The 24,688-nt window shown below is 46.0% G+C and overlaps 1 protein-coding gene across 1 annotated transcript in view; it reads right to left on the bottom strand.

Annotated features, from left to right (window-relative positions):
* Window positions 1–24,688, bottom strand: part of MTHFD1L (methylenetetrahydrofolate dehydrogenase (NADP+ dependent) 1 like) — a 183,700-nt gene extending 159,012 nt beyond the window's left edge. Inside the window, exons 1-7 of the mRNA XM_032836357.1 lie at window positions 24,462–24,688; window positions 17,453–17,537; window positions 16,269–16,319; window positions 16,125–16,178; window positions 11,980–12,104; window positions 10,021–10,121; window positions 7,730–7,866 (exon numbers count right to left, since the gene is read on the bottom strand). Coding sequence (XP_032692248.1) covers window positions 7,730–7,866; window positions 10,021–10,121; window positions 11,980–12,104; window positions 16,125–16,178; window positions 16,269–16,319; window positions 17,453–17,537; window positions 24,462–24,688 — 780 coding nt within the window. The remainder of the gene's footprint in view (window positions 1–7,729; window positions 7,867–10,020; window positions 10,122–11,979; window positions 12,105–16,124; window positions 16,179–16,268; window positions 16,320–17,452; window positions 17,538–24,461) is intronic.

The raw sequence follows: 24,688 nt of genomic DNA, 5'->3' as shown, positions 1-24,688 counted from the left end.
GGATCCCGTGGTGCCCTGTGATTAGGGACAATCTCCTTGCACCTGTAACTGGTGTGTGTGTGCGGGGGGAGAGACTCCTGTCGAGGCACTGTCCTGCGAGCCCCCACAGGTGACCAGGGCGCCCCCACGACCCTCTCAATAGGGTGGACACCCTCCCAAGGCCTCAGAGAGGGAATGGCACTGAGTCTACTTCGGCCTCCTCTCTTAAAAGGTTGTCTGTGGGATGATAAACTGTTGGAATAAAACAAGAGTGAACTCAACTCAAGTCTAATGTCTTGGGCCTTGGTTTCTCCGATGTTTCTCACCTGAGCTGTCAGGTACTTTCTGGTGTAAAAGACTAGACTTTAAATGTACTTTTAAAGGGGTGCCTGGGGAGGCTCAGTGGGTTAAGCCTCTGCCTTCGGCTCAGGTCATGATCACAGGGTCCTAGGATCGAGCCCCAAATTGGGCTCTCTGCTCAGCGGGGAGCCTGCTTCTACCCCTCCCTCTGCATGCCTCTCTGCCTACTTGTGATCTCTGTCTGTCAAATAAACAAAATCTTTAAAATATATACATATACTTTTAAAGACTGGGTTTTGTGATCGCCTGGAATAAGAGCTGACTCAGGACAGTGGCTGAAAATTCAGGCTGTAGTACCGCCTCCATCATTTTAAAATTAGATTTGGAAAGTCTCTTTACTTCCCCAAGTCTCAGTCTTCTCCTCTGTGAGATGGGGAGAATGAAGGTTGTGCCCAAAAGGAAATCTGGGCAGAATCAGGACACAACATGAGCAAAACAGAGAGCCTGGTTCTCGGAACTTACTAACTCAATTACCAGGAGGGACCATGACTGCCATTACCACGGGGCACTGGTCTGTGGCCTTTGCCGTGATAGTTATTATGCTCACCAGAACCCTTGAAGGCCAAACGACAGTGGGGTGACATTTAAAGTGCTGAAGAAAAATGCCTTGTCAACCGAAAATTCTCCATCCAGCAAAAAGCCACTTCAAAAACAAGGGGGAGATTCGTGTACTTGCATATTAATACAAGCTAAGGGAGTACATTATTGCTAGACCAGCCTTACAGAAAATGCAGACAGAAGTCCTCAGGGTAGAAATGACAGGCTGCCTGACATTAACTCCAAGCCTCATGAAGAAATAACGATCTCCAGAAAAACCAGTATCGCTGTATTTTGGATCTGTAACTATACATTTTCTTTCCCAGCACTTAAAAGGAAAATGCATTAAAAATTAAAATATATTTTTATGTAGTGATCCAAAGGGGCATGTGCACCCGAATGTTTATAGCAGCGATGTCCACAATAGCCAAACAATGGAAAGAACCTAGATGTCCATTCATCAACAGATGAATGGATAAAGAAGAGGTGGTATAGATATACAATGGAATACTATGCAGCCATCAAAACCCTGAAATCTTGCCATTTGCAATGATATAGATGGAACTAGAGGGTATTATGCTGAGCGAAATAAGTAAATCAGAGAAAGATAATTATCATATGATCTCTCTGATGTGAGGAATTTGAGAGGCAGGGCCAAGGATTGTGGGGGACAGGGAAGGAAAAAATGAAACAAGATGGGACCGGGGAGGGAGACAAACCCTAAGAGACTCTTAATCTCACACAAAAAACTGAGGGTTGCTGGGGGGTGGTGGGGTAAGGATGGGGTGGCTGGGTGATGGACATCAGGGGGGTACGTGCTATGGTGAGTGCTGTGAAGCATATAAGCCTGATGATTCACAGACCTGTACCCTTGGAGCAAATAATACATTATATGTTAATAAAAATATGTATATATATATATTTAAAAAAAAAAACAAAAACCCAGTCATGTAACTCACTAATCTCATTCAGTTTAAAAGCTAGAATTTTTTTTCCCCCTAATCTTTGGAAAAAAGATTATTCTTTTTTCAAGATTTCGTATGTACAATACACGTCTATTTGGAAATGTCCAATTCACTTTCAAAAGCCTTCTATAAGCCCTGCTCTGCAGTGAATTTAAACTGGAAATGACTTAGTGATCATTTAGCTTTTGTTCAAAAAATCCCAACCCCCTTTGATCCTTCAAATAAATAGGAAAGACTTGTATTTTTCCCTTCTTGTGTTAATACTAGTTCTGAGGGTCTCTGTGCTCAGAAGGAGGGGACATGAGATCCTCTGAGAAAAACAAAATAAAACGGTTCTCTTATTTCTGGGTTATTTCTTATGCACACAGCTGGGATGGACCCGATTTGTCACAGCTGGAGGCCACTTCACCCTGTCCTCCAGCTGTGTCTCACCACAGATTCCAGAAAGGCTCTCCCGTGAGCACTGTGAGTAACGGGTGTGCACGCAGGGCCCCAAGGAACCTGTCAGCCTCGCTTCCCTGGAGAGGGGTACCACTCCAACTCATAAATCCTAAACGCAGAACATTCTCTCGCCTCAAACTGCTTTTGGCATCAGGTTGAACTCCTCAGGGGGAGTCAGAGATAAGCCAGTTCTCACTGGGCGGTGGCTCTGTCCAGGCCCCGCACTGGGGAGACATTCCACTCCTGGGGCCCGGGATGCTGAGTGCGGGGCCTCTGTCCTGGTGGTGGAAGGAGCCCTACCCAGAAACACCACACCCAGAGCTTTTGCTTCCGGACATCCGACGCTCCTCCATCACATGAAGCTGATATGGACAAGTACATTCTTCCCCTCCCCCGTGAATAAACACATAACTTCTAGAAAAGCCCCGAAGTGATGCTCAGAAACAAAGAAGGAAACTTAATTTCCAGTGACACACTCAGATGGGCATGAAACGGCAAAGCTGCAAATTACAGAAATCTACTCTATTGTCCACAAAACTCTGAAAAGGCAAATCTCAACTCTTCTTGCTCAGGCTCCATGGAGATGTTACGCATAACCAGAATCCGCTTCAATCCCACTAACTCTATGTCACCATTCCTCGACACTGTAGGAAGGAACGCTATTCCTGTAAGAATTAATCAATAAACAGGGAACCCCTCCACCAGACATAAATTGAAGTAGAGTGGCTTCTGAGGAACACAGAACTTGCGGGACGGAAGAGGTCCACAGCAGTGGAGCAAAGGCTCTCTGTTGCATTACTTCAAGTTGGTAGTTGGTAATACCGGTGAAGAAGTGGGGTGGGTGTAAAGGCCAAAACTGGGCACCCACTCTCTCCCACTCTCCTCGTCTTGCTTTGGTTTCATCCCTCCCACCTCAAGATGGCGCAAGACCCTCCCACAGTGACTCTCTCCTTCTGCCTGCCATACACTGGAAACACGTCTGCTGGGCTTCCAGTGAGGGACCTGGGTTCCACTACTTTACTAGCTTATCTCCTTACGATTTCATTGACCCACTGACTCTTCCACAGTGCGAAGCTGGCCAATGTCTTTCCTGACTCACCATTAACAGCAGCCAAGCTGTTAATGTGGACGTTCGCAGGGGCCAAGTTCTGTGTGAAGCCAACTTGCGCGACTGAACCCCCAGCAGCCCTGTGCAGCGGGCAGTGTTATGACCCCCTTCCACACCTGAAGAGACAAGGTTCAGAAAAGCTAAGTGACAGGGAAGGCTTGAACCCGGAGCTGTCACCAAAGCCTATGTCCCACTGCTTACCAAGAACACAAATGTGTCTGACTCCAAACCCTCCAAGGTAGTTCCTGCTGGCCGCAGCAGGCTGCGGTTGCCTGTAGGTCATCCCAGACTTGAGAGGCTGTGTGTCGTGTGGAAGGTGGTAGGCAGGACTCCAATGTTACGTGGTCACCCACCTCCTGACCCCCAAACCTCTCAGGATGGAAACCCCCAACCAGATGGCCAACGGAGGTAGCTTGCTCCATATCAGGTACAAAGAAGCCTACAAGACATGCTCCCCGAAGATGACTTCCTTCAGCCAATAGCTATAACCCTTTGCTTCTCCTTTTTTTCCCCGACACTTATCACTGCGGTAAGGAGAATCGAAATGTACTACAATCTTACACTGTACTATCTATTTGGTGTTGATGAAACGAGAAAACAAAAATCCCAAGCTGTTGTTAAACTTACCCGCTCGCTGTTTTTCACAGGGCAGGTCTGCTGAGGGTGCGGCCAGCAAGGGTAGACACACACCCCGACGCGGGCAGGTGCCCCAGGATGCCAACCCCGTGCCCAGGTGACCCACCACCACTGTCGCCTGCAGAGGTCTGCGGTCTCGGTTCTTGGAAACCAGGCCCAGCAATGGCCCGTGTTTCGGAAATAAAATCCAGGAAGAGTGGAAAGTCAAATGTCAGGCAGAAGCATGGAGGCACGTCCTCGGGGAGGTACGTGGCTCATGAACTGTGAGCCGCTGGCATGAAAAACAGAAAGAACAAGGCTTTGTCTTGAGGTGCAACAAGCAGTAGGTAGACCGGGGAGAAGGGGGCCAGAGGCCAGATAAATTTCAAAGACCAGCATGAGGAGCCCTGAACCATCCTGTCCATATTTTTGGCTACAGAGACAAAGCAGTGGAGAAAGGTCACAGTCTCTAAGATTCATGGTGGGGCCATTCTATGTACCCGGGAAACAATGTGTGTGCAACAACTCTTCAACAGAACCTTCCTGGATGTCTGAAAACAGGAAAGTTACCCAATTTCTAGATTCTCTAGAGAGTAGAGCCGCTGGTCGTTCTCAAAGTCAGGACAAGATTTATCCCAAAGAAGAGTCAAGGTGATTTATTTCCATCATAAAAAAGTACTTTGAAAGATGCCTTTGTTTTACCAAAATACAGATACAACCGGCAAAGTTATCTGCGACAGCTGTGAAAACATTCAGTCGCCAGTGAAGGTATTTTTCTCTTTTCCACCACAGCTGTTCAGTCCAGAGCAGGGCGTGTTTTCTTCTTCCACTAACCTTCCAAAATCAAAAATTCTCGGCTCTGAATTGGGAGTCCCTGAATTTTCTTGCATAGGCTGCCCCCATGTGGTGACCACTCAAAAGGCACAGAGGTTTTGAGCTTAGCTGGGCGACCACGTTTCTGAGCTGCCTTCACAGGAGAAAGCTGCATGTATTAGACCCACCTGCAACTCAGGTATCACTTCTAGGTCGAGACACTTGCCTCCCCGGGGCAGGACTGCAACTTCTCACTTCTGTTCTCATGGGGCAACATAAGGAACGTATATTTTTCGATGTTGTTCTGCAGTTACTTTACTGTCCTTAACACACTTTTAATTTAACTTCACTTTGCTTGGAATGTGTAAAAATTCATGGCCATTTTTTGAAATTAAAAACCTTATTAACTGTTCCAGCCATGAAAATGTAAACAGATGATAGAATGCACCTGGACACCCAGCCCACTGCCCAGAAAAAAGGCATGGCCAACACCAGTGAGTCTCCTTTCCACCTACATCCACATCCTTGTCCTGGTAAATGGTTTCCTGATTGGGTTCAAGGACCAGATATTTCTTTATCTTGTTAGTTTATATATGTAGCCCTAAAGCATAGATATATATGGCACTGCTTTTAGACTTTAAATAAATGGTGTCATATGCAATGAACCCTTTTGCAAATGCTTTTTTTCAGCAAGTGCTATATTAAAAAATTCTTTCACATTGATATTTGCAGCTCAAGATCTCTTCAATATTGTTTTGTTTTTGCCCTTCTACCTCTGTGTAAATTTTATTTTATTACTATTTAAAGATTTTATTTTTTTTTTTGACCAAAAGAGAGAGAGGAACACAAGCAGGGGGAGAGAGGGAGGGAGAAGCACGCTCCCTGCAAAGCAGGGAGCCCGATGCAGGGCTCAATCCCAAAGTCTTGGGGTCATGACCTGAGCTAAAGGCAGATGCTTAACTGAGCTACCCAGGCACCCCCTCTGTTAAATTTTAGAATCAGCTTGTCAAACTCACCAAAACCAATAATAAGTCAGGACTCTGACTCAAATTTACAGATTAATTTGGGCAGAATCAGTATCTTTAAGATATTGAGTTCTCCTTTTTTTTTCTTTCACAAGGCCAAATCTCTCTATTACAAAGCCACCAACATGCTACCATGTCCGCTTCTCTGAATATTGAGTCCTCTTTTTTTTTTTTTTGAAGATTTTATTTATTTATTTGACAGAGATCACAAGTAAGCAGAAAGGCAGGCAGAGAGAGAGGAGAAAGCAGGCTCCCTGCTGAGCAGAGAGCCCGATGTGGGGCTCGATCCCAGGACCCTGAGACCATGACCTGAGCTGAAGGCAGAGGCTTTAACCCACTGAGCCACCCAGGCACCCCAATATTGAGTCCTCTTATCCATGAACATGGTATCTCTATTTTGGAGTCTTCTTAATGACCTTCATCAAAATTATATAATTTCTTTCAAAAGATCAGAAATAACTTCTGTTAAATATATCCTAAGTACCTTATATTCTCATTGCTATTATAAACTCTAATTTAAGAATCAATTTTAAAAAACTGATAAAAAAAATTACAGGGATCCCAGGAGGCACAGCTGGTTAAACTCAAGTCGATTTCCAGGTTGTGAGATCGAGCCCTGAGTCAGGCTCTGTAACTCAGCGCAGATTCTGTTTAAAACAGGACTTTCTTTCCCACACCCTATACTACTCACATGCTTGCACTCTCTCTCAAATAAATAAATCTTTGAAAAAAATTTACTCTTTTAACTATGGGTGTGGTGTTTAGAAATGCATATATCCAAGAACCCGAGTGAACTCGTATTCATTCTCATATTTTTTTAAGATTCTTTTGAGTTTTTTATGTAGGTAAAGCTATCATCTAGGATTGATGACAGTGTGGTGTCTTCCTTTCCAAACATTATAAATTCTCCCTTTCTTCACATTACAGCACTGTCTAGTAATTCCCATACAGAGCTGATTAGGACTACTGATAACAGGCACCCTTATATCTTTCCAAATTTTAAAAGAAATGTTTCTAATATTTCATTATTTAATGAGATACTTGCTCTAACTTTTTATAGGTATTTACTGGGTTAAGGAATTCCTTTAATTTCCTAGATAAGGTTTTTTAGGGAAAAAATCATAAAGGATTTTATCAAATGACTTCTGTATCTATGATAGTGACAGCATAGTTTTTTATCTGATAATGTGGTGAACTGTCAGTAAATCTTAATGGATTTTTCTGATATTAAACCACACTGGCAATCCTATGATAACCCCAACCTGGTGCTGGATTTGGTTGGAATGAGCCCATAATTGTCCTTGAGCATCCTGTCCTCTGGTTTGGGCACTCACGAAATGGGTTAGAAAATGTGCTTTTCCATTGTTTGGAGGAAAGATTATGACGTGTTCTGATGGTGGTAGAACTCCTTTAGTTTGCATAGACTGATCCAATGTCTTAAATGTATGTCGGTCTAATCAATTGTACTTAAATCCATTTTGTAAGTTACATTTAGAAGTTTTCATTTCATAGAGATTTTCAAATTTACCAGTTTACTAAAATTGTTCATAGCCTCTTTTTTTTGAAAATAATTTTTGTTCTGCGGTTATGTCCCTTTGTTCATTCCTAACACTGCTGGTGTTCTCTTTTCGTTTTGATTATTTTGGCTAGTGGTGTTTCTATTTTATTAGACTCTTCCAAGAACCGGCTTTTGGCTTAGTTGATCATCTCTGACATAAACTTGCTTTCTATTTCATTAATATCTGCTCTTTACTGTTTCCATCCTTTGAGATTTTCTGCTGTTCTTCCTCTCACTTATGTTCAATGCTTAGCCTATACATTTCTAGTCCTTTTCCTTTTCTAATATAAGCACTTAAAACTCTATTTCCCACATGAAAGACGCTTACCTTGCTTTGAAGCTGAGGTGTGTTCCACTGGGAGCTCATGGTCACGGACCCTCTTCTCTGAAACAGGCATTGCAGGGCAGCTTCCAAAGACCCATGGGCTCCTATTACCAAGATCTTCTTTCCATCTAAGTTGACACCTATCCACCAAATGGAAATTCAGTATCATGATCAAAATTTCAGAGCCTTCCTCCCCTGCAGCTTTAGCGTAAGGACAAAGAACATTTTAAAACTTGGCCCTCTGAGCCAAGTTAGAGCCCACAATGGCTACCATGACTTAACTCTTTCTTTGTGAATGTTATGGCTGAGTGACTGAGAATCATCATCCCGATCATTCACATGATGGAAAAACAGCATCTCAGCCTAATGGCTACTGTTGTAAAGGTATATATGAAAAGCTAATCTTCTAATGGAACTCTGATATATATTTTGGAGGTATTTTTTCACTGAAGTACAGTTGACACATAATGTTACATTAGTTTCAGGCGTGCAATGCAGCAATTCAACGAGACTGTATGTCACGCTATGCTCACCATAAGCAGAGCTGCCATCTGTCACCATATGCTATTCCAATACCACGACTATATTCCCTATGCTGTACCTTTAATTCCTGTGATTTACTCATTCCATAACTAGAAACCTGTATCTCCTACTCCCCTCTCACCCACGCTGCCCACCAATACCCCCATGGCAACCACCAGTTTGTTCTCTATGTTTACAGGTCTATTTCTGTTTTTTTGTTTTGTTTTGTTTTTTAGATACCACATATAAATGAAATCATATGACATTTGTCTTTCTCTGACTTACTTCACTTAGCATGATACCTTCTAGATCCATCCATGCTGCCACAAATGGCAAAACCTCACTCATTTTTTACAGCTGAGTAAGATTCCATATTGTTTATGGACACATCTTCTCTATCCATTCATCTATCTGTAGATTGCTTCCATACCTTGACTGCTGTAAATAATGCTGCAATAAACACAGGGGAGCATATAGCTTTTGGAATTAGTGTTTTCATTTTCTTTGGGTAAATACCCAGGTAGTGGAATTACTGGATCACATGGTGGTTCTATGTTTGATTTTTTGAGGAACCTCCATACTGTTTTCCAGAGTGACTGCACCAGTTTGCAGTTTCCCACCAACAGGGCACGAGGGCTCCTTTTTCCCCACATCCTCCCCAACACTTGTTATTTCTTTTATTTTTTATTCTAGCCATTCTGACTGGTGTGAGGTGATATCTCATTATGGTTTAATTTGCATTTCCCCGATGATCGGTGGTATTAAGCACTTTTTCATGTACCTGTAGGCCATATGTATGCCTTCTTTGGGAAAATGTCTATTCAGACATTTCTAATATTTCAGTCAGATTATTATTATTATTATTGGGTACTGACTTGTATATTTGAGATATTAAATACTTTGCAATTTTTGCTTGATGGTTCTATGTTTGGGTGTGCAGGAGGAACATCTGCTTCTCTTTTACTAAGGTGGAAGAGAAAAAATTTAGTTACTTAAATTTTTTTTTAAAGATTTTATTTCTTTATTTGACAGACAGAGATCATAAGTAGGCAGAGAGGCAGGCAGAGGGAGAGGGGGAAGCAGGCTCCCCGCCAAGCAGAGAGCCTGACGCGGGGCTCGATCCTAGGACCCTGGGATTATGACCCAAGCCGAAGGCAGAGGCTTAACCCACTGAGCCACCCAGGTGGCCCTAGTTACTTAACTTTTTATATACTCAGCTAGAAAGCCTTTAAAATATTTGAAACTCATTAGTCTGATAACCAAGAAAAAGAAATTATTCATTTCTATGTCAATGACATAAAAGAGCAAGGTCAAGGGGCAAACAATGGAAATTAAATACTGATTATAGAAAGAGTTACTGCTCACTGATAAATCCCAATCGAGGTTCCCATACCCTGAACTATATCTGACAGCCTCCTCATTTAAATCTTACACATAAGTTTTATTTAAGTTTACGTGTTAACAGATTTGAGAAGTTGAAGCTTGGAACATTTTCCGTTGTGGTTATTTTGAGTGTTTCCTGAGAGAAGCTGAGCCTTTGTTCACAACAGGTTACTCATCTTTATCAGTTTCTTTTTAAAACTGTAATAGAGGTAACCTTGTTAGAAAAGTCTGTCAGAGTCATTTGTATCTCCTCGAAGATAAGCAAAAGAGCGGACATTGAATATTACCTCCATGCTTCAATTAGACTCTTCCAGAAAGAAATCCTTATTAAAAAATCAGTAAGTCCCAAAAAAGAGAAAATCGCAGCATTTCTAAAGCAGCAATCCTACCTGACTTTTCAAGTAGTTCAATTACAGCTCTGGCCACAGGTGAGACGTAACACTCATGGGCATCCCCACGGACCAGCCTCCCCAGGTTGATGTCTGTAACTCTGAATTTGACAAAAAGGAAAGTTGTAAGCCAAAACACGGTTGAAGCTCACTCATCTGTAACTCACATGTTTTTTTTTTTTAACACACTCTTCTTTTTTTGTTTTCTTCAAAGATGTTATTTATTTATTTATTTGACAGAGACAGAGATCACAAGTAGGCAGAGAGGCAGGCAGAGAGAGAGAGGAAGGGAAGCAGGCTCCCTGCTGAGCAGAGAGCCAGATGTGGGGCTCGATCCCAGGACCCTGAGATCATGACCTGAGCTGAAGGCAGAGGCTTTAACCCACTGAGCCATCCGGGTGCCCCTAACTCACATGTATTAATCCCAAATCATATCCACAGCAACACTGGATAGACAGAATATATTAAGTCATTAAATATAGAGAATGGGCAAGAAAAAAGGCCACGAGCTTTTTAGAGCAGTCCCTTGGGAAACTCTGAAGTGGCTCCTGTGGGTTGGGCCAACCTTGGGAATTCTGGTTCTGCCTGGAGAGCAGGATGAGCACAAGACCATGCAAGGCCTCGGCATGCACAAGCACAGGGAGCTCTGCTCGGTGTGCTCCGTGGAATGGTGTCCCTGAAGTGTGCAACCCCACTGTCATGCAGCCGAGCCTGCTTTTTCGTTGAGGGAATTTATATCTCAATCAGTATCAAAATCCAGGACCAATCCTAGAAATCTGGGGTGACCTAGCAAGACGTGGGATTCACGAGTCTGATCCCCCTTTAATATCAGTACTTATCTCCTTGGGAAATCAAGAAATAAAATCTGAGTGACCATGTACTTTGAATGGCTTCTGCGCTCTTCCTCCTTCAAATCCAGGACCCACTGGTCCCTAACTATCTAGTGAAACCAATGGGCTCCATACAAGTTCGTAATAAAATGGAAACACAGAAAAATGTTCATAGTTCTCTTTTCACAGAAGATTTGAAATTACACTTTGATACCTGCAGGTTCTGGATGTTTTCTCACTGAACAGGGCTTCTTCTCCCTGCTAGTTAGTCTAGTACAGAACCAGAGATTTTCATGAAAACTTTTCAACCTGTGTTTGTGTCTACCCTGGGTCTGAGCGCCCAGAGAGGTTTGAGAATGGAAGGAGCCCGGGTGTGTCCACCAGGCGGCAGCCTTTCAATCCAGCTCCTGTGAGGTATACTGGATGGGAGTCTGATTTTTAAATTTGCTTACAACCTTTGCTTACAATGCTAAATACATGATGTTCTTTTGCCGCAGTACAAAACACACTTCCTATTTCCACGCAGGAAAATGAGGTTTTTCCCTCCCCCGGAGAAGTCCCGATCGCCCACATGAATGGGCAGTACTCCTCGTTTCATGAGGTGGATGTCACGCCAGGACATGAGTCAAAGGCAAATATTAGTGCACCACATATTTGTAGTTTTTTCCTCTAATTTCAAATAAAACCTTGTGTTATGAATGAAAGTGCTTGTTTTGCTTTTCTCAACTGGCCTGGGACGAAGGAAGCATGGGGTGCTGCTGGTGAGTCAGGACTCTGGGCTGGTTTCTTTGGTCTGGTAGAATTTTCAAGGAAACGCTTATTTAGATGAGGAAGGCTGGCCAACGGCTCTGTGAATCAGACAGGAGGTTATGAAATGAATGTGATGGTGTGAAGGATGTTCCTTCCAGAATGGCGCCCAAGCCCTACAAAAGGGCAAGTGCCTATTCCAATATATGTAACTTTCTTATATGGAATTTAAAAAGCCCACAAATTCCTGAAATAGTTAAAGGACTTCTTCCACTCTTAATTACAGACCCAGCCGAAACAGTGGAACTAAAAGGAAAAAAGGTCACAGTAGAAAAGCTCGATTAGCAATAAGACTGGGTTGTTTTCTTTTGTATTTTCTCACCCATCCACATCCTTTTCTGGTTTCAAGGCATTGAGGACTTTGTTGCTAAAGGAGCTCTCGGAGATCTGAAGGGCAAGGCCATGTACTCTGGCGTCTTCATTAATCTTCAAGATTTCATCTATAATCTACAGAGGTGAAAAAACAAACCCCAAAATCAATACTATAAAAATAAGACCCAATAAAAACAGTTTCATATAAAAAAAAATAGATTCATAAAAATGCCTCGTTTCTTTTTCACTCCTTGTTGAAGTTGCTGTAAAGCAGAATGAAGAAAGTCTAATTTCTCTTTTCACCGTGTTTATAAGTTTCCAAAAGCGGCATGGCTGAATTTTAGGGACTTCTTTGTCTTTCCTCCTGCCCCACTCCCTGCCACAACAGAACAAAACCAAACCAAACCAGACTCTGAGATACGCAAGAGACAATTCCACGACTATACTGGAGTGCAACACACTGCCAGCTTTCAGGGAGACCATGGGGCACAAGTCTCTGGCGTTCCAACCCGGCCCAGACAAGCCTATGTTTCAAACACAATGTGTTCAACAAAGTCTTCCCAACTGCCGCCCTCTAGAAGCCATCACTCGGGCCCTCAGGTCCCCTGGGCCTGAATGGACCCAGACAGCATTTCGAAAGGCTTGTGGTTGATAAATTCAAAGCACAGTTATCTCCTTTTTATAGGAAATGCTAAAATAACTCACTATTTCTGAAAAAGACCGAAGTACAGGCTTGGGAAGGTGATGTAAAAATGTAAAAGCTAACGAAGGCCTGGGTGTGTCCTTCCATAAGAAATGCTCTGTCCTGTCTGTCTAGCTCTAATTCATGCCAGGAGATAACACATGGATTCATTTCACTTCACAATATTATTCGTTCCTAAGTAAAAGAGACACCAGCCCATGGATATGGGTCTCACTGTGAGCAGTGTTACCTTCACCACCTGTTTCACCGTCTAGCAAAAAAATCACGGTGGTATTTCCACCTGGTGAGAAAGGAAAATGCTGTGATACACAAAAATCAAGAAAGAAAATTTTGTTCCATTCATTCATTCAACAGACATTGCATGTTTTGAGTCCCTACTCTGTGCCAGTTCTGAGACAGGAAATACAGCTGTGAAAAAAATGTCTGCCCTCCTGCAGTTTATATTCTAGAGGGGAAGACAAGAGGGAAAAGGAAAAGTAATAATAATAATAGTAGTATAATCTCTGGGTATGGCAAACGCTGGTAAAGAAAATGAAAGCAGACTAAGCTAGGGAAAGCGCTAACAGAGTAATGGTGGGTCAAGAGCCCAGAATGAAGTGAGGGGTCTGCTGTCACCTGTACTTGGGCTGTGGGAGACACAACAACAAAATCTTAATAAATTAAGATCCTTCCTCTTTTCCAACAGAACAGTAACACTGCCATACAAATGTAGATTTACCAGAATGTCAAAGAAAAATAGGAAATAGATGACTGTCAGAAAATAAGTCCGGGAATAAAAAAGTGAAGGCCTAGCAATACCGATGCAAACAACCCAAATGCAGACAATGGGTGTCCTTCTGCAAAGGGACAACAAATTTCTCGGCATTTGTTAATGCTGGTACGTCAGGGGGTCAATATTTGTAATATATCATAAAGGCAAGTGTGGCAGAAATGGTTTACCCAGATATGGTTTCCCTTCTTTCTTAGTAATAAACTTTGGTTTTTAGGTGCCATAATGAATGGTTTAAGGCCACCTGGTGGAAAGACTGTATTTCCCAGCCTTCCTTGCTTCGTGGCGGAGCAATGAGGTTCAGGCCAACGACAGGGACGCCTAACTGTGACTTTCAGGAACTGTTTCTGAAGGGAAGAGACTGGGAACCTGTCTTTTGTCCTCGTCCGGAATGCCTTTTACTTGCTGGTGACAAGAAGTCGTTGAACTGAGCCGCATGATCTGGGAAAACAAGGAAGGTTAAAAAATCCTCCCCACTCTCTTGTGTACTGCAAAGAACCAGATCCAGGCCCTAAAAATGCCCATTCATTGTCTCATAAAAGATCAGGGGAACTACTTGCCTCCACTGTTGCATCTGAGCAAAACGCAAACAAAATGTAAGTTTCCTTCCTTCCCCCAGGTTGCTAAACTTTGACCCACCCCTCACTTGGTTAGCAGACAACCTCTCCTGAGACGAACCTGGCCACAGGGTAAAACATTCTATGACCTACTGTCCCATCAAGGTCCCCTCTCATCCCACTTTCTCACACCGGGTTCTCTGTAGCCTTCTCTACCCCGCTGTGTAAAAGAAAAACCCTTTTGGGGCACCTGAGTGGCTCAGTCGTTAAGCATCTGCCTTCGGCTTAGGTCATGATCTCAAGGTCCTGGGATAGAGCCCCACATCGGGCTCCCTGCTCAGTGGGAAGCCTGCTTCTCCCTCTCCCACTCCCCCTGCTTGTGTTCCCTTTCTCACTGTCTCTCTCCTGTCAAATAAATAAAATCTTAAAAAAAAAAAAAGAAAAAGAAAAACCCTTTTGCCTACCTCTCAAAGGATTACAGATCTTAGATCTTACCGTCAGAGTATACCCCCTATTGCAATACTCCTTTTGAATCATGTCTCTCCTTACTAAGTCTGGATTTATTTGGCATGGGCTAGAATGTGGATGTGATATACAGGGTTGAATCTTCCATCTTGGATATGAGATAGCACAACAGACGATAGGACAGGAAGACTGAAGGAACCCAAGCTTCTGGTGACCTTGTGATACCACCATACCAGCCTGCTTCCAAACTTACTGACCTAAGAGAAAAATAAATTTCTGTCTTATTTCCTCTTCTGTTATTCAAAGTTTTCCATCACTGGCAGTCAAATAAATCCTCACTGCCACAGCCCGTCTGAAGAAAAGCTAGCCACAGGACCAAACGCTAGCACGGCCCGGGATCTGGTTTCCTCACCACTACTTGTTGGCGTGGCTGCTTCTCCCATGCTTGACACGACACCTGCAAAGGCTATTACTCCCAGAACATTTGCCTGCAAAGGACGTTGAAGATGATCTCATTCTATTCCTTTATTTGTTGGAGGCCATGGCACGGTTGGAGTCGTGGATCAAACCAGGCCCTGACTTGTGTCTCCTTTAAAGTCCAGACGTCTTGATAAGGGGTTAAGGACAGGAAAGTTGAGTAACACTGAGAAAGGGTCTATGCTCTGTGTCGTGTACTCGCCTATGTGACTTCCCACACATTCTCCCTACAGAAGGGAACAATGTGGCCAGGGTCATAAATTCTTAGTTGGTCCTTGTTGTTCCTGTACTTCCCATAACCCACTCCCTGGTTGATTGTAACTTCTTGTATCGATAGTAACTAATGGCATTAGCCGTGATTACGTGGCGTCACAAGATTTGTTTGTAGTAAGAACTTGCGGTTATCTGACTAGATACTGATATATTACTCCTTCTACTGTGGTCTGCCTTATAAATGCTTGTAAGATGTGGAATAAAATCAGCACTGCTGGACATCCTCCCAGTGCTCCTCCTGCCCCCATCTCTCTGCTTCTCAAGTTCTTTTTTTTTTTTTTTTTAAAGATTTTATTTATTTGACAGAGAGAGAGAGAGATCACAAGTAGGCAGAGAGGCAGTCATAGAGAGAGAGGAAGCAGGCTCCCCCCTGAGCAGAGAGTCCGATGTGGGACTCGAGCCCAGGACCCTGAGACCATGACCCGAGCCGAAGGCAGAGGTTTAACCCACTGAGCCACCCAGGTGCCCCTTCTCGAGTTCATTTCTTCATCCTCTTACCCTCATGTTCCTGGTCGATTTGTTGCGCCGGCCGCGACATTTATTGATAAGGGAACTGTGACACTGAGAAGCTGAAGGAATGGCCAAGGTCAAACAACTGGTCAGGAAAGAGCAAAACCAGAACTAGCCCTTCACACCCTGGTAGCCAGACAATCGCCACTGGATGCTGCCGCCGCCGCCGCCAAAAAACACAACCCAAGTCACTAAGCCCAGCTCCGGCCTTCAACAGAAACATGTACTGAGGGACAAACAGATCAAGGAGCATTTCCACTAGAAGGAGAAGTGACCTCTTCCCTCTAAGAACTCAGCCACAAGCAAAGACTGAACTTTCCCAACGACAACTAAGAGATGCTAACAGGTATATGATGTCTAAAGGGAGAAGCACCCTGTGTTCAAGTGCCTGTGGTACTTACCTCAGCCTCGCTGCTATCCGGAGGAAGGCAAATGTGAGTGATGTTCAGACCAGCCTGTGAAAGGAACACAACGTTATTCTGTCGCTGTGAGAGAATGAAGCGTCAAACACGTAGGAGGAATTTGTAGAATTCAACAATCCTCACCTCTTCCGCCAAATTCTGGTTTATTTCCTGCATCAAGTTATCATCGCCTGCCTAAGGAGATGGGAGCAAGAAGGAGAATGTAACAGCCACAAAAATATCTTGAAAAAGCACAAAACGTAATACAGAGATGAATTTTATGATGATAAATTATCCAATTTATTAGAAAGAGAAGGAAATACAGGCTCTAATTGTTCACAGAAGGAGACTAAGAGCTGGTATTTATTCACATGTCAGTATCTCAGCTTTCACATTATGTTACTTTAAAAAAAGCGAGAGCCCTCCTAAGGCTCGAGTGGCCACCCAGCCGGCACCCCTCTCTAAACGAGGACATCTGAGACAGGGCTCTAGGTGGCCTGCGCGGAGCTGGAAGCTGTCAGCAAGCAGAATCCTGGGAACTCCAGGCTCAGGCCACTCTTCTTTCTACCTTTCTCGCTTGCCTGTCTTTGCAGGGGGTATGGAGACGACCCCCAAGAATGCGAGTGACGTGAGCACAACTCCAGTCTCAAAAATCACAGCGCCGCTTGGACCCCAGGCCGCTCTCCTGACACCTTCCCTGTGGCCCACCCGCTGTGCTGTGTGAGCTTCCAGGTGTGGCTCCCCTCCTGACTGTCCTGTCACCCCGGGGGGGGGGGCGCCAAGAAGGAGGGCAAACGGTAGTGGCACCAACTACTGTTGGGAACAAAGGGGCCACAGCCAAGAGATGGACAGGAAATGCAAGTCCTTCTGACACGTATTGATGTCTGGCCCTTAGCACCTATGGCAGGCTTTAGCAGGTTTCGCAGTAGCTCACTAAGTACCATGCCTCCCCACGCATCTGCTTTCCACAGAAGCAAAGGGGGGAACTTTGCCCCTTCTTACGTTCAAGTCACATCTGATAGGCATCTCTGAGCACATATGGACACAGTATGTCCATATAACCGCACGGAGGTGGGTGCCTACCTCCTCACTTCTCAAAGCTACTCATACCCAGAGGAGAAAGACTCATAAAGGACCCACCCAGGCAGGGAGGGAACTAACCAGTAACCTGGTAGGAGCAAAATGACCAAAGGAAGAGGGACCCGACAGTATTTCCATCTCTGCCCTCTCCTCCCTGTTAAGACCACTTCTGTGACAAGAGATACCCTGGTCTTCTGTACACGATTCTCTTCTTCATTGAAAAGCATCCTCAAAGAGCAGCACCTTACCTGAATAATAGCAAGCACCGGCTTAAAGGTAGGATTTCTTTCTTGCAATAAACTCAGAACCTCTTTTGAATTCCGAATGACTTCTCTGCATTGAGAAAGAAAAGACAACCCACAGTCATGTCTTTGTTAATGACTAGAAAGGACCGATCCAACACATTTTCCTAGAAAGCTCGTTACTGTAAGTGAAAATAGTCAGACGACAGAAGGATGCGCTCCAAGCGTGGGAGGTGTGGTGATGAGGGGCGGGATAAGCATCCTGAAGTACAACACAGCGTAAACTGTGACCATCTGATTTTAAAAATAAGCAGAGGCGTGCAAACGAGCTGTTAACAATTATTTTCCTGGGGTGAATTCTCCTGTATTTTTCAAGTTGACTATAATGCAAACATTTTACGTCTTTTTAAATAATCCCCTTCCTCCACCCACATCCGTCCCTAGGGGTTCCTATGGGGACTGCAAACATTGGTGCCAGGAGGGTAGCAGAGACTGGGGAGGGGGCTTGCTGTCAGACAAATCCCAGGGCCCAGAATTCAAAGGAATGTGAAGGGAGTGGGAGGGGAAGAAAACAGAGGGGAAGGGAGGGTCAGGCTGGGGAGTAGGGATATAAAAGGGAAGTGGGGGAAGGGACTGGGGATGGGAACAAAAACGCTAGGGCTGCATCAGAATTGGATATGCTCCCCAGGCCTCTCAGGGAGAGAGCCTGTCACTCCTCAGAACTCCCCACCACCCAAATCTGCATTTGGACTTTCCTAAAAGCCCCAGCTGATGCCACTGCCACCTTAGTAACACTGGGAGGAGGCAAGGAGCATCAGCCCAGGAAGGGCAGACCCAGCTGATGTACGAGGCACAGGCTCCTCCGGCGGACTTCTGGGCCGAGCGATTTCAGACTCCTTCACTCCCATCTCTGTAACATGGGCCTCCCATGCATATGAAGTTGGCTTTTCTTCTCTCAGGATAATAGACAAAAGGCTCAGCCAAGGCAGTACCTGGGCCCCATGTTAAGAGCGTCTTTAAATTTTGTCTTCTAGGGGCGCCTGAGTGGCTCAGTGGGTTAAGCCTCTGCTTTCAGCTCAGGTCATGATCTCAGGGTCCTGGGATCCAGGCCCGCATCGGGCTCTCTGCTCAGCGGGGAGCCTGCTTCCCCCTCTCTCTATGCCTGCCTCTCTGCCTACTTGTGATCTCTCTGTCAAATAAATAAATAATATCTTTAAAAAAATTTTTTTTGTCTTCTATCTCTGATAAGGTCTTAGATGCACCAAACAGCTTCCAGAAACTACAAGGTGAATTTCCAGGCAGAGAGCATCAATTCAGTAACCGGCTGAGGGGACAATGGCACTGCTCAGCTTCACTGGGTTTTCAAAGATGCTGATGAGTGTCCTGGGGGAGGCGCTCTTGAGCAGGTAGATGGAAAGAGAGCTGTGCTCAGGAGACACCCAAAGGCTCCAAAACTCCACCAGGAGGAGCCTTCCCACCTGACACTGGGCTACCCCAGACAGAACAGGGAGGCATGCACACATACATGACCTGCAAAGATTTTCGTGTCTTATTCCTGAACACCTAGCTGAAGCAACTTAATTCTGCAAGAAATGACTGTATTATTCCGTTGGATACACGAGACTATGTGCAAGTTTACAAGCTGCCTTATAAGTGAGCACTAAAGTCTCCTGTCCAATAATGTATGGCTGAGGGCCTCAAGCTACGCCGTTTCTCTGTCTTTCATGACTGCTAATTTGGGCTGAGGGGGTCCTTAATTCTGCCTGGTTCCCCAAAAGTCACTGGAACATAGGTCCCTAGTGGTTTTTGGCAATATGCACAAAGAGCACAAAGAGCACTGAGGGAGCCTGGTAAGAAGCAAGCTTTCTGTGCCTCACTCCAGAAAGTCGGGAGTTGGCAGGGCTGGGTGTGGCCCAGGAATGTGCATTTTCAACAAGGAGCCACGGAGCTCCGAGGTGTGGGTAAAGGGGACTAGCCAAGCACCAGGATGTGGGCCTCCCACGGACCTACACCATCAGTTTACTGAGTCTCGGACCAACTCCAGGAGCCTCATCTGCGAAAAAGGGTGTCCTGTGGCTACCCTAGAACACTAAAAATTACTCGTTTGACAGCCAACAGTTTTCCCAAAAACTCTTCATAACCTTGACCACCCCTCAATGAAGTGAAGGGACCAAACACTTCTATAAAACACAAACCTGTCACCCACGAAGCTAACAGAGCTAATTCTCCCCATTCTTTGGGGTTACTCATGATTCCTACAGGGAAAAGCAAAGTTACCATGAAAGCAGTCACCAGGCTCAACTGATCTAAAAAGTAGGATAAATGTTTCTAATCAGAGATTTTCTCACTCCTGGGAAAAAAGCAGCCTTGTCAATTTACAGCTAGAAGGAATGCCTGCCTGACTCTCCCGCCAGGCCACCAGGCCGCTAAGTGTAACCAAAATTCAGAACTTCATTACTGAAGAACATTGTTGAATTTATAATAATGTAACTAGTACCTTAAAGTATCAACCACTGGAAAAGACTTCAATTACCTCCATTTTGACCTTCAATTTTCTAATTGATGAAATTCTTCCTTCCGGCTTATCTCTTACCTCAGGCAAAAGACTTGGAAGGCAAAGCCCCTAGATGGGGGGTGGGGGGGGACATGATGCAGACTACCCCCTCAAGCAGTAAGGGCAGCCCTGAGCCAGCAAGACCCTACCCAGGATGGACCCCAAGACAATGACCCGAGCTCTACTGCCCACCCTGCCTGTGCCCACCAACCTCAGTCCCACATTTTCCTTATATAAACCTGGAAGTATCCTCAGCACTTGGGAGACTGTCTTTGAGAGGTTAGTCCGCTATCTTCCTGGTGTTGGCCTCACTAAAATAAATTTCCTTCTTGTCTCACTCCTTGTCTCTCTGCCTCTTGATTTTGTCAGTGGTTAAGGAGCTGAACCTGCTGCTTTGGGACCTTCAGACATAGGTGCTCTTGCACACCAGCACCTGAGTTACATACCACTGACTCCACGGACAGGCTGGTCTCCCTCTGGCTGGGAAATAATGTGTTCACTGGGCAGAAGAAGGCTGTTGGAATAATGACCTCATTTCTCAGTCTCCCTTGCAGCTAACTGCGGCCACACGAGAGACTCAGAGGGAGCCGTAAGGTTATTTAAAACTACGGACTTAAGTACATCCCTGAGCACAGAGCCACTTTATTTCAAAGGGAAAAGAGGTACCAGTGTGCACAGAGCACTGAAATTTCCAAAACAGCGTCTTCCAAAGACTGTCATCGGTATTCCGAGAAACAGCCCAGGCTGAAAGCACCAGCCAGAGCAGCTTAATAAATCTACAGCCCTGGTAATTTAGTGGATACATTCAGTACAATAGTAACAGTAGTACTGACACAACTGATGTCAGCTTGGATGACTGGGCACTTCCTATGAATATTTCCAAGCATTTTCCTCTTTAATCGAATTCGGAGCATGAGCTACACCTGGCATCCGGCTAGAGAGCTCAGGTCCCTGTTTCCCCTGTAGCTCAATGGGCTCATGACACTAACCGCTGGCCAACGAGGCTGTGAGCTGTAGCCAGAAGGATGGAAGGAACATGCAGCGAAGAGAAAGATACAGGAGCACCCCGGCCCCCTCTCCCCCTTGCTGCCTTTTACCCAGAGCTGGAGCAGGAAGCAAAGATCATAGGGTCATCATCCTACCTTCCTTGTCTGCCTCCCTCTGGACAGTAACATCCACAACACTTGGGGAGTATTTTTATTAAAGCAGCCTTGCTCGTTTCCTATTTATGCATAGGCCTGAGCTGGGAGCTTTAATCTTATCTGCTGTTTCACCCAATTTCAGATAGAAAAGGAAAGACAGACCACTGTTTTACAAACCACTAAGGAAGAAAACCAGCTGGCAGTTAAACTATGGCACCATCTTTTCTTCACAGATTGTGGATTCTGTGAGTACTGAATGTAGATATTTTTTGTTTGCCATAAACCACTCATATGAGCATAAAAAGTAAAACTACCAAACTGAAATAGTCCTAAAACTTCTTCACATTCAGGATAGGACTCTTCTGAGTGTCTTTTTTTTTTTTTTTTTTTTAAAAAGAACATTTAATTTAAGTCATCTCTATACCCAATGTGGGGCTTGAACTCATGACCCCGAGATCAAGAGTCACATGCTCCTGGGACAAAGCCAGCCAGGTACCCCCTGAGTGACTTCTTTGATCTAAGTGTCCTGATGGCAGTTTTTCTCCCTTCCCCAAAAATATCACCCTTGTGCCATCAAGTGTGTTAGTGATGTGTCATTTTTTGAAAAACTGTATCACTTCTATCCCTGTGGTTTTCCTTAAATTCCTGACACCCATTCTGTAAGTTTTAATATTAGCATTTTCTCAATTCTACCAGATATCAATGGACAAATGTCAGACAACATTTCATTTCCTAAAACAGGCCTTCCATGACTTGTTAATGGAACTACTGGGGGTTATTTGGGGGAAATGAGAGGTTATTATGCTTTTGAGGCAGCTTATTCATTCACTTTTCTGGTATATGTCCATGAAAAAAAAAACTAACATACACGGATTTGCGGATGTCTATCCTAGGTGACTTCTAGCTAGGCCCACCTCCCCTCCTTCCTCCAAGCCCTGGGGGAAATCTCTCGGAGGACAGTTTTGTCAGATGACACACATAAGTCAATTAAGTTACAATATGCACAGCCCAGGTTCCCATGGGTACAGGCAATGACAAACAGACGATGACTGTCATGTGGCCAATAGCAATAGTCAGACACAATTGATTAAAAGACTAGTTTTGGAGATATTAAAAAATATGCCTCTTAGAATCAGCAGAGTATAGTGATGTCCATAACAACTTCTGAAGCTGGTGATAATGGTTCCCCTTTCGTATATGAACAGAGATCAAACAGCTTGCCCCAATTCTCATATCTAGTAAGTACTGGAGTCATATCGCAAAGCAAGGCACCTAGCCCTTAACCATAATCCTACGAAGCAGCAAATCACTGTACAAACCTTCTCTTTGTAGTTTAGAACATGAGTACAGGGTTAAGAATAGATTTTGCACTTTTAAATGGTTAGAAACATCAAAATAGTAACATTTTGTAGCATGTGAATATTATAGGAAATTCAAATGTCAGTATCCATAAAGAAAATTGGCTTTTGTCTGTAGAACACTATGAAAATTTTTTTTTTCTCACATAAAAGCGCCTACCAAATAGTTTCTATTTTGCCTATTAGCCTGGAAAACCTAAACTATTTACTGTCTAGTCCTTGGCAGAACTGCTAACCCCTGGCTTAGAATGCTCAAAAAATAACTTATAAACAATAGCCAATATTTGTGGAGGCCTTGTTATGACAGTTCCTGGATTATGCATTTTATATGTGTTCTCTCTTTCCATAACCCTTTGAGGTCGACTACCACCCGCCACCCCCGCGCGCAGGAACTGAGATCACCCCTCCCTCCTCAGTGTCAGCAGGAGCCTGACCCAGGCCTCCACTGACCATCCTGCTCATCTCTAAGTCAGGTAGTGAAAAGAACATTCATCATTACAATCCATAAATGAACCCGTGTTGAGTGATGCATTCACCCATCATGTCACAAGTGTCCACCATACACATGGCCCTCTTTCCAGGAGGAAGGATCCAGCAGTGAACAAGAGACAAGGGCCCTGGCCCCACAGACCTTTCACTCCAGGGAGGTGGGGGGTACACAGGCAATAAATGCACAGGAAAGTTTCGGGTAGCTCTAAGACCTACCCAGAAAACAAGAGGGTGAGGGGGTGGTGGTTTCTGCCTCCCATACCGCCTCCCAAACCTCAACCCACTAAGGCGAGCTCAGCTGTATCCTGGTGAAAGTCTCATGACCCGAAGAGGCCTAAAGGAGCTCCTGCATTCTGGAGGAAGGAGGGATAAACTAAGCAGAAGTCTCCTTAGAGTCACCAGCCACATCATAAAAGGCTTTGGAAACAGAGGAGGTAAAGGCAATTACTTTTACAAAGAGGGACGGAAGGAAAAAGGAGAGGTTGTGAATGGATGGAGAACAGCCTACTCAGGGTTATGGCCACCCGGAACCGGGGGCAGGCAAGGGCTTTCCCGGCACCTCCAGGTTTGCCCTGAGTGCTTCACTCCACAGGTTTAGTTCCCCGGCGAACCCACTCTTCCAGGAAGGGCCATCCAACCTCTTCCTGCCCTCTCTCCCAGGCAGGGGCGAGGAGAGGGTACAGGCGGGGGAGGAGAGGCGCGAGCGGCATCTCCGGTGGGGGGGGGGGGGGAGGAGTAGGGGAAAAGGGTGGGCTCAGGACTCCCACAGTTCACTTCTGGGTCGGGCGAGAACTTTCCATTCGCAGCCGCGCTGGGGACCCCCGGCCCCGCCCATGCAGCGATGGGGGCAGGCGTGGGCCCGACTCCTCGCCCGCATTCGGCCTGGGGTCAGGTGGGCCCGGCTGCACGTTAACGCGCCCAGAAGATGATTATGTAACCGAAGCAAGCAGGCATTCCCATCCGCAGGAGGCTGCGGCGACGCGGGACGCGGGGGACCGCGCAGGTAGGCGCGGGCGCCAGGCCTAGGGCGCCTCTCTCCCGCCCGCGCCGGCATCTCGTGCCCGCCCCAGCCACCGCCCCTGCTCCGCCCCGCTCCCGCCCTGCCGCGCCGCCCCCTTCCCGCCCGCCGCGCCCGGCGCCGTTGCATCAGAGCCGGCCGGGGCGGCGCACGTGGAGCGGGTCGCGCGGGCCGGGGGTGCCGCACCCGCCCGGGATGCCCGCGCCCACGCGATCCCCGCCCTGCGCCAGTCCCGGGGCCCGCACGCGCTCCCGCCCCGCGAGGCCCGCCCTCCCCGCCCCCCACCGCCGCCGGGCGCCCAGAACAAGTTAGCACCAAGCACTCCCGAGCCGGAGCCCCGCGAGGCACCCGCGGGCCACCCCCAACCCAGGACCCCGCCGAGACCGGAGCGCCCCGGACGCCCCACCTCCTGCGTCCGCGGCCCCGGGAGCGGCAGCGAGCCCCGGACACTCACCTGACGAGCGAGTGCCGGGCCGGGGGCGCCTGGCTGCCCTGGCCGCGGCTGCTCCCGACCTGGGCGTCCCGCAGCCGCCGCTGCCCAAGCAGGCCCTCCCCGCCGCCACAGCCGCCGCCGCCGCCGCTGCTGCTGGCGCGACAGGGCGCTCGGAGGCGGAGCGGCGGGCCCGGGGGCCGCGGCGGACGGCGGAGCCCGCGCAGGAAGGGCGGCAGGCGCGCGCTCAT

Source organism: Lontra canadensis, unplaced genomic scaffold (genome assembly GCF_010015895.1).
Source record: "Lontra canadensis isolate GAN:19392208 unplaced genomic scaffold, GSC_riverotter_1.0 scaffold92, whole genome shotgun sequence".
NCBI lineage: Eukaryota > Metazoa > Chordata > Mammalia > Carnivora > Mustelidae > Lontra > Lontra canadensis.
Note: the sequence above shows the minus strand (reverse complement) of the source record. Positions and strands in the feature narration are given on the sequence as shown.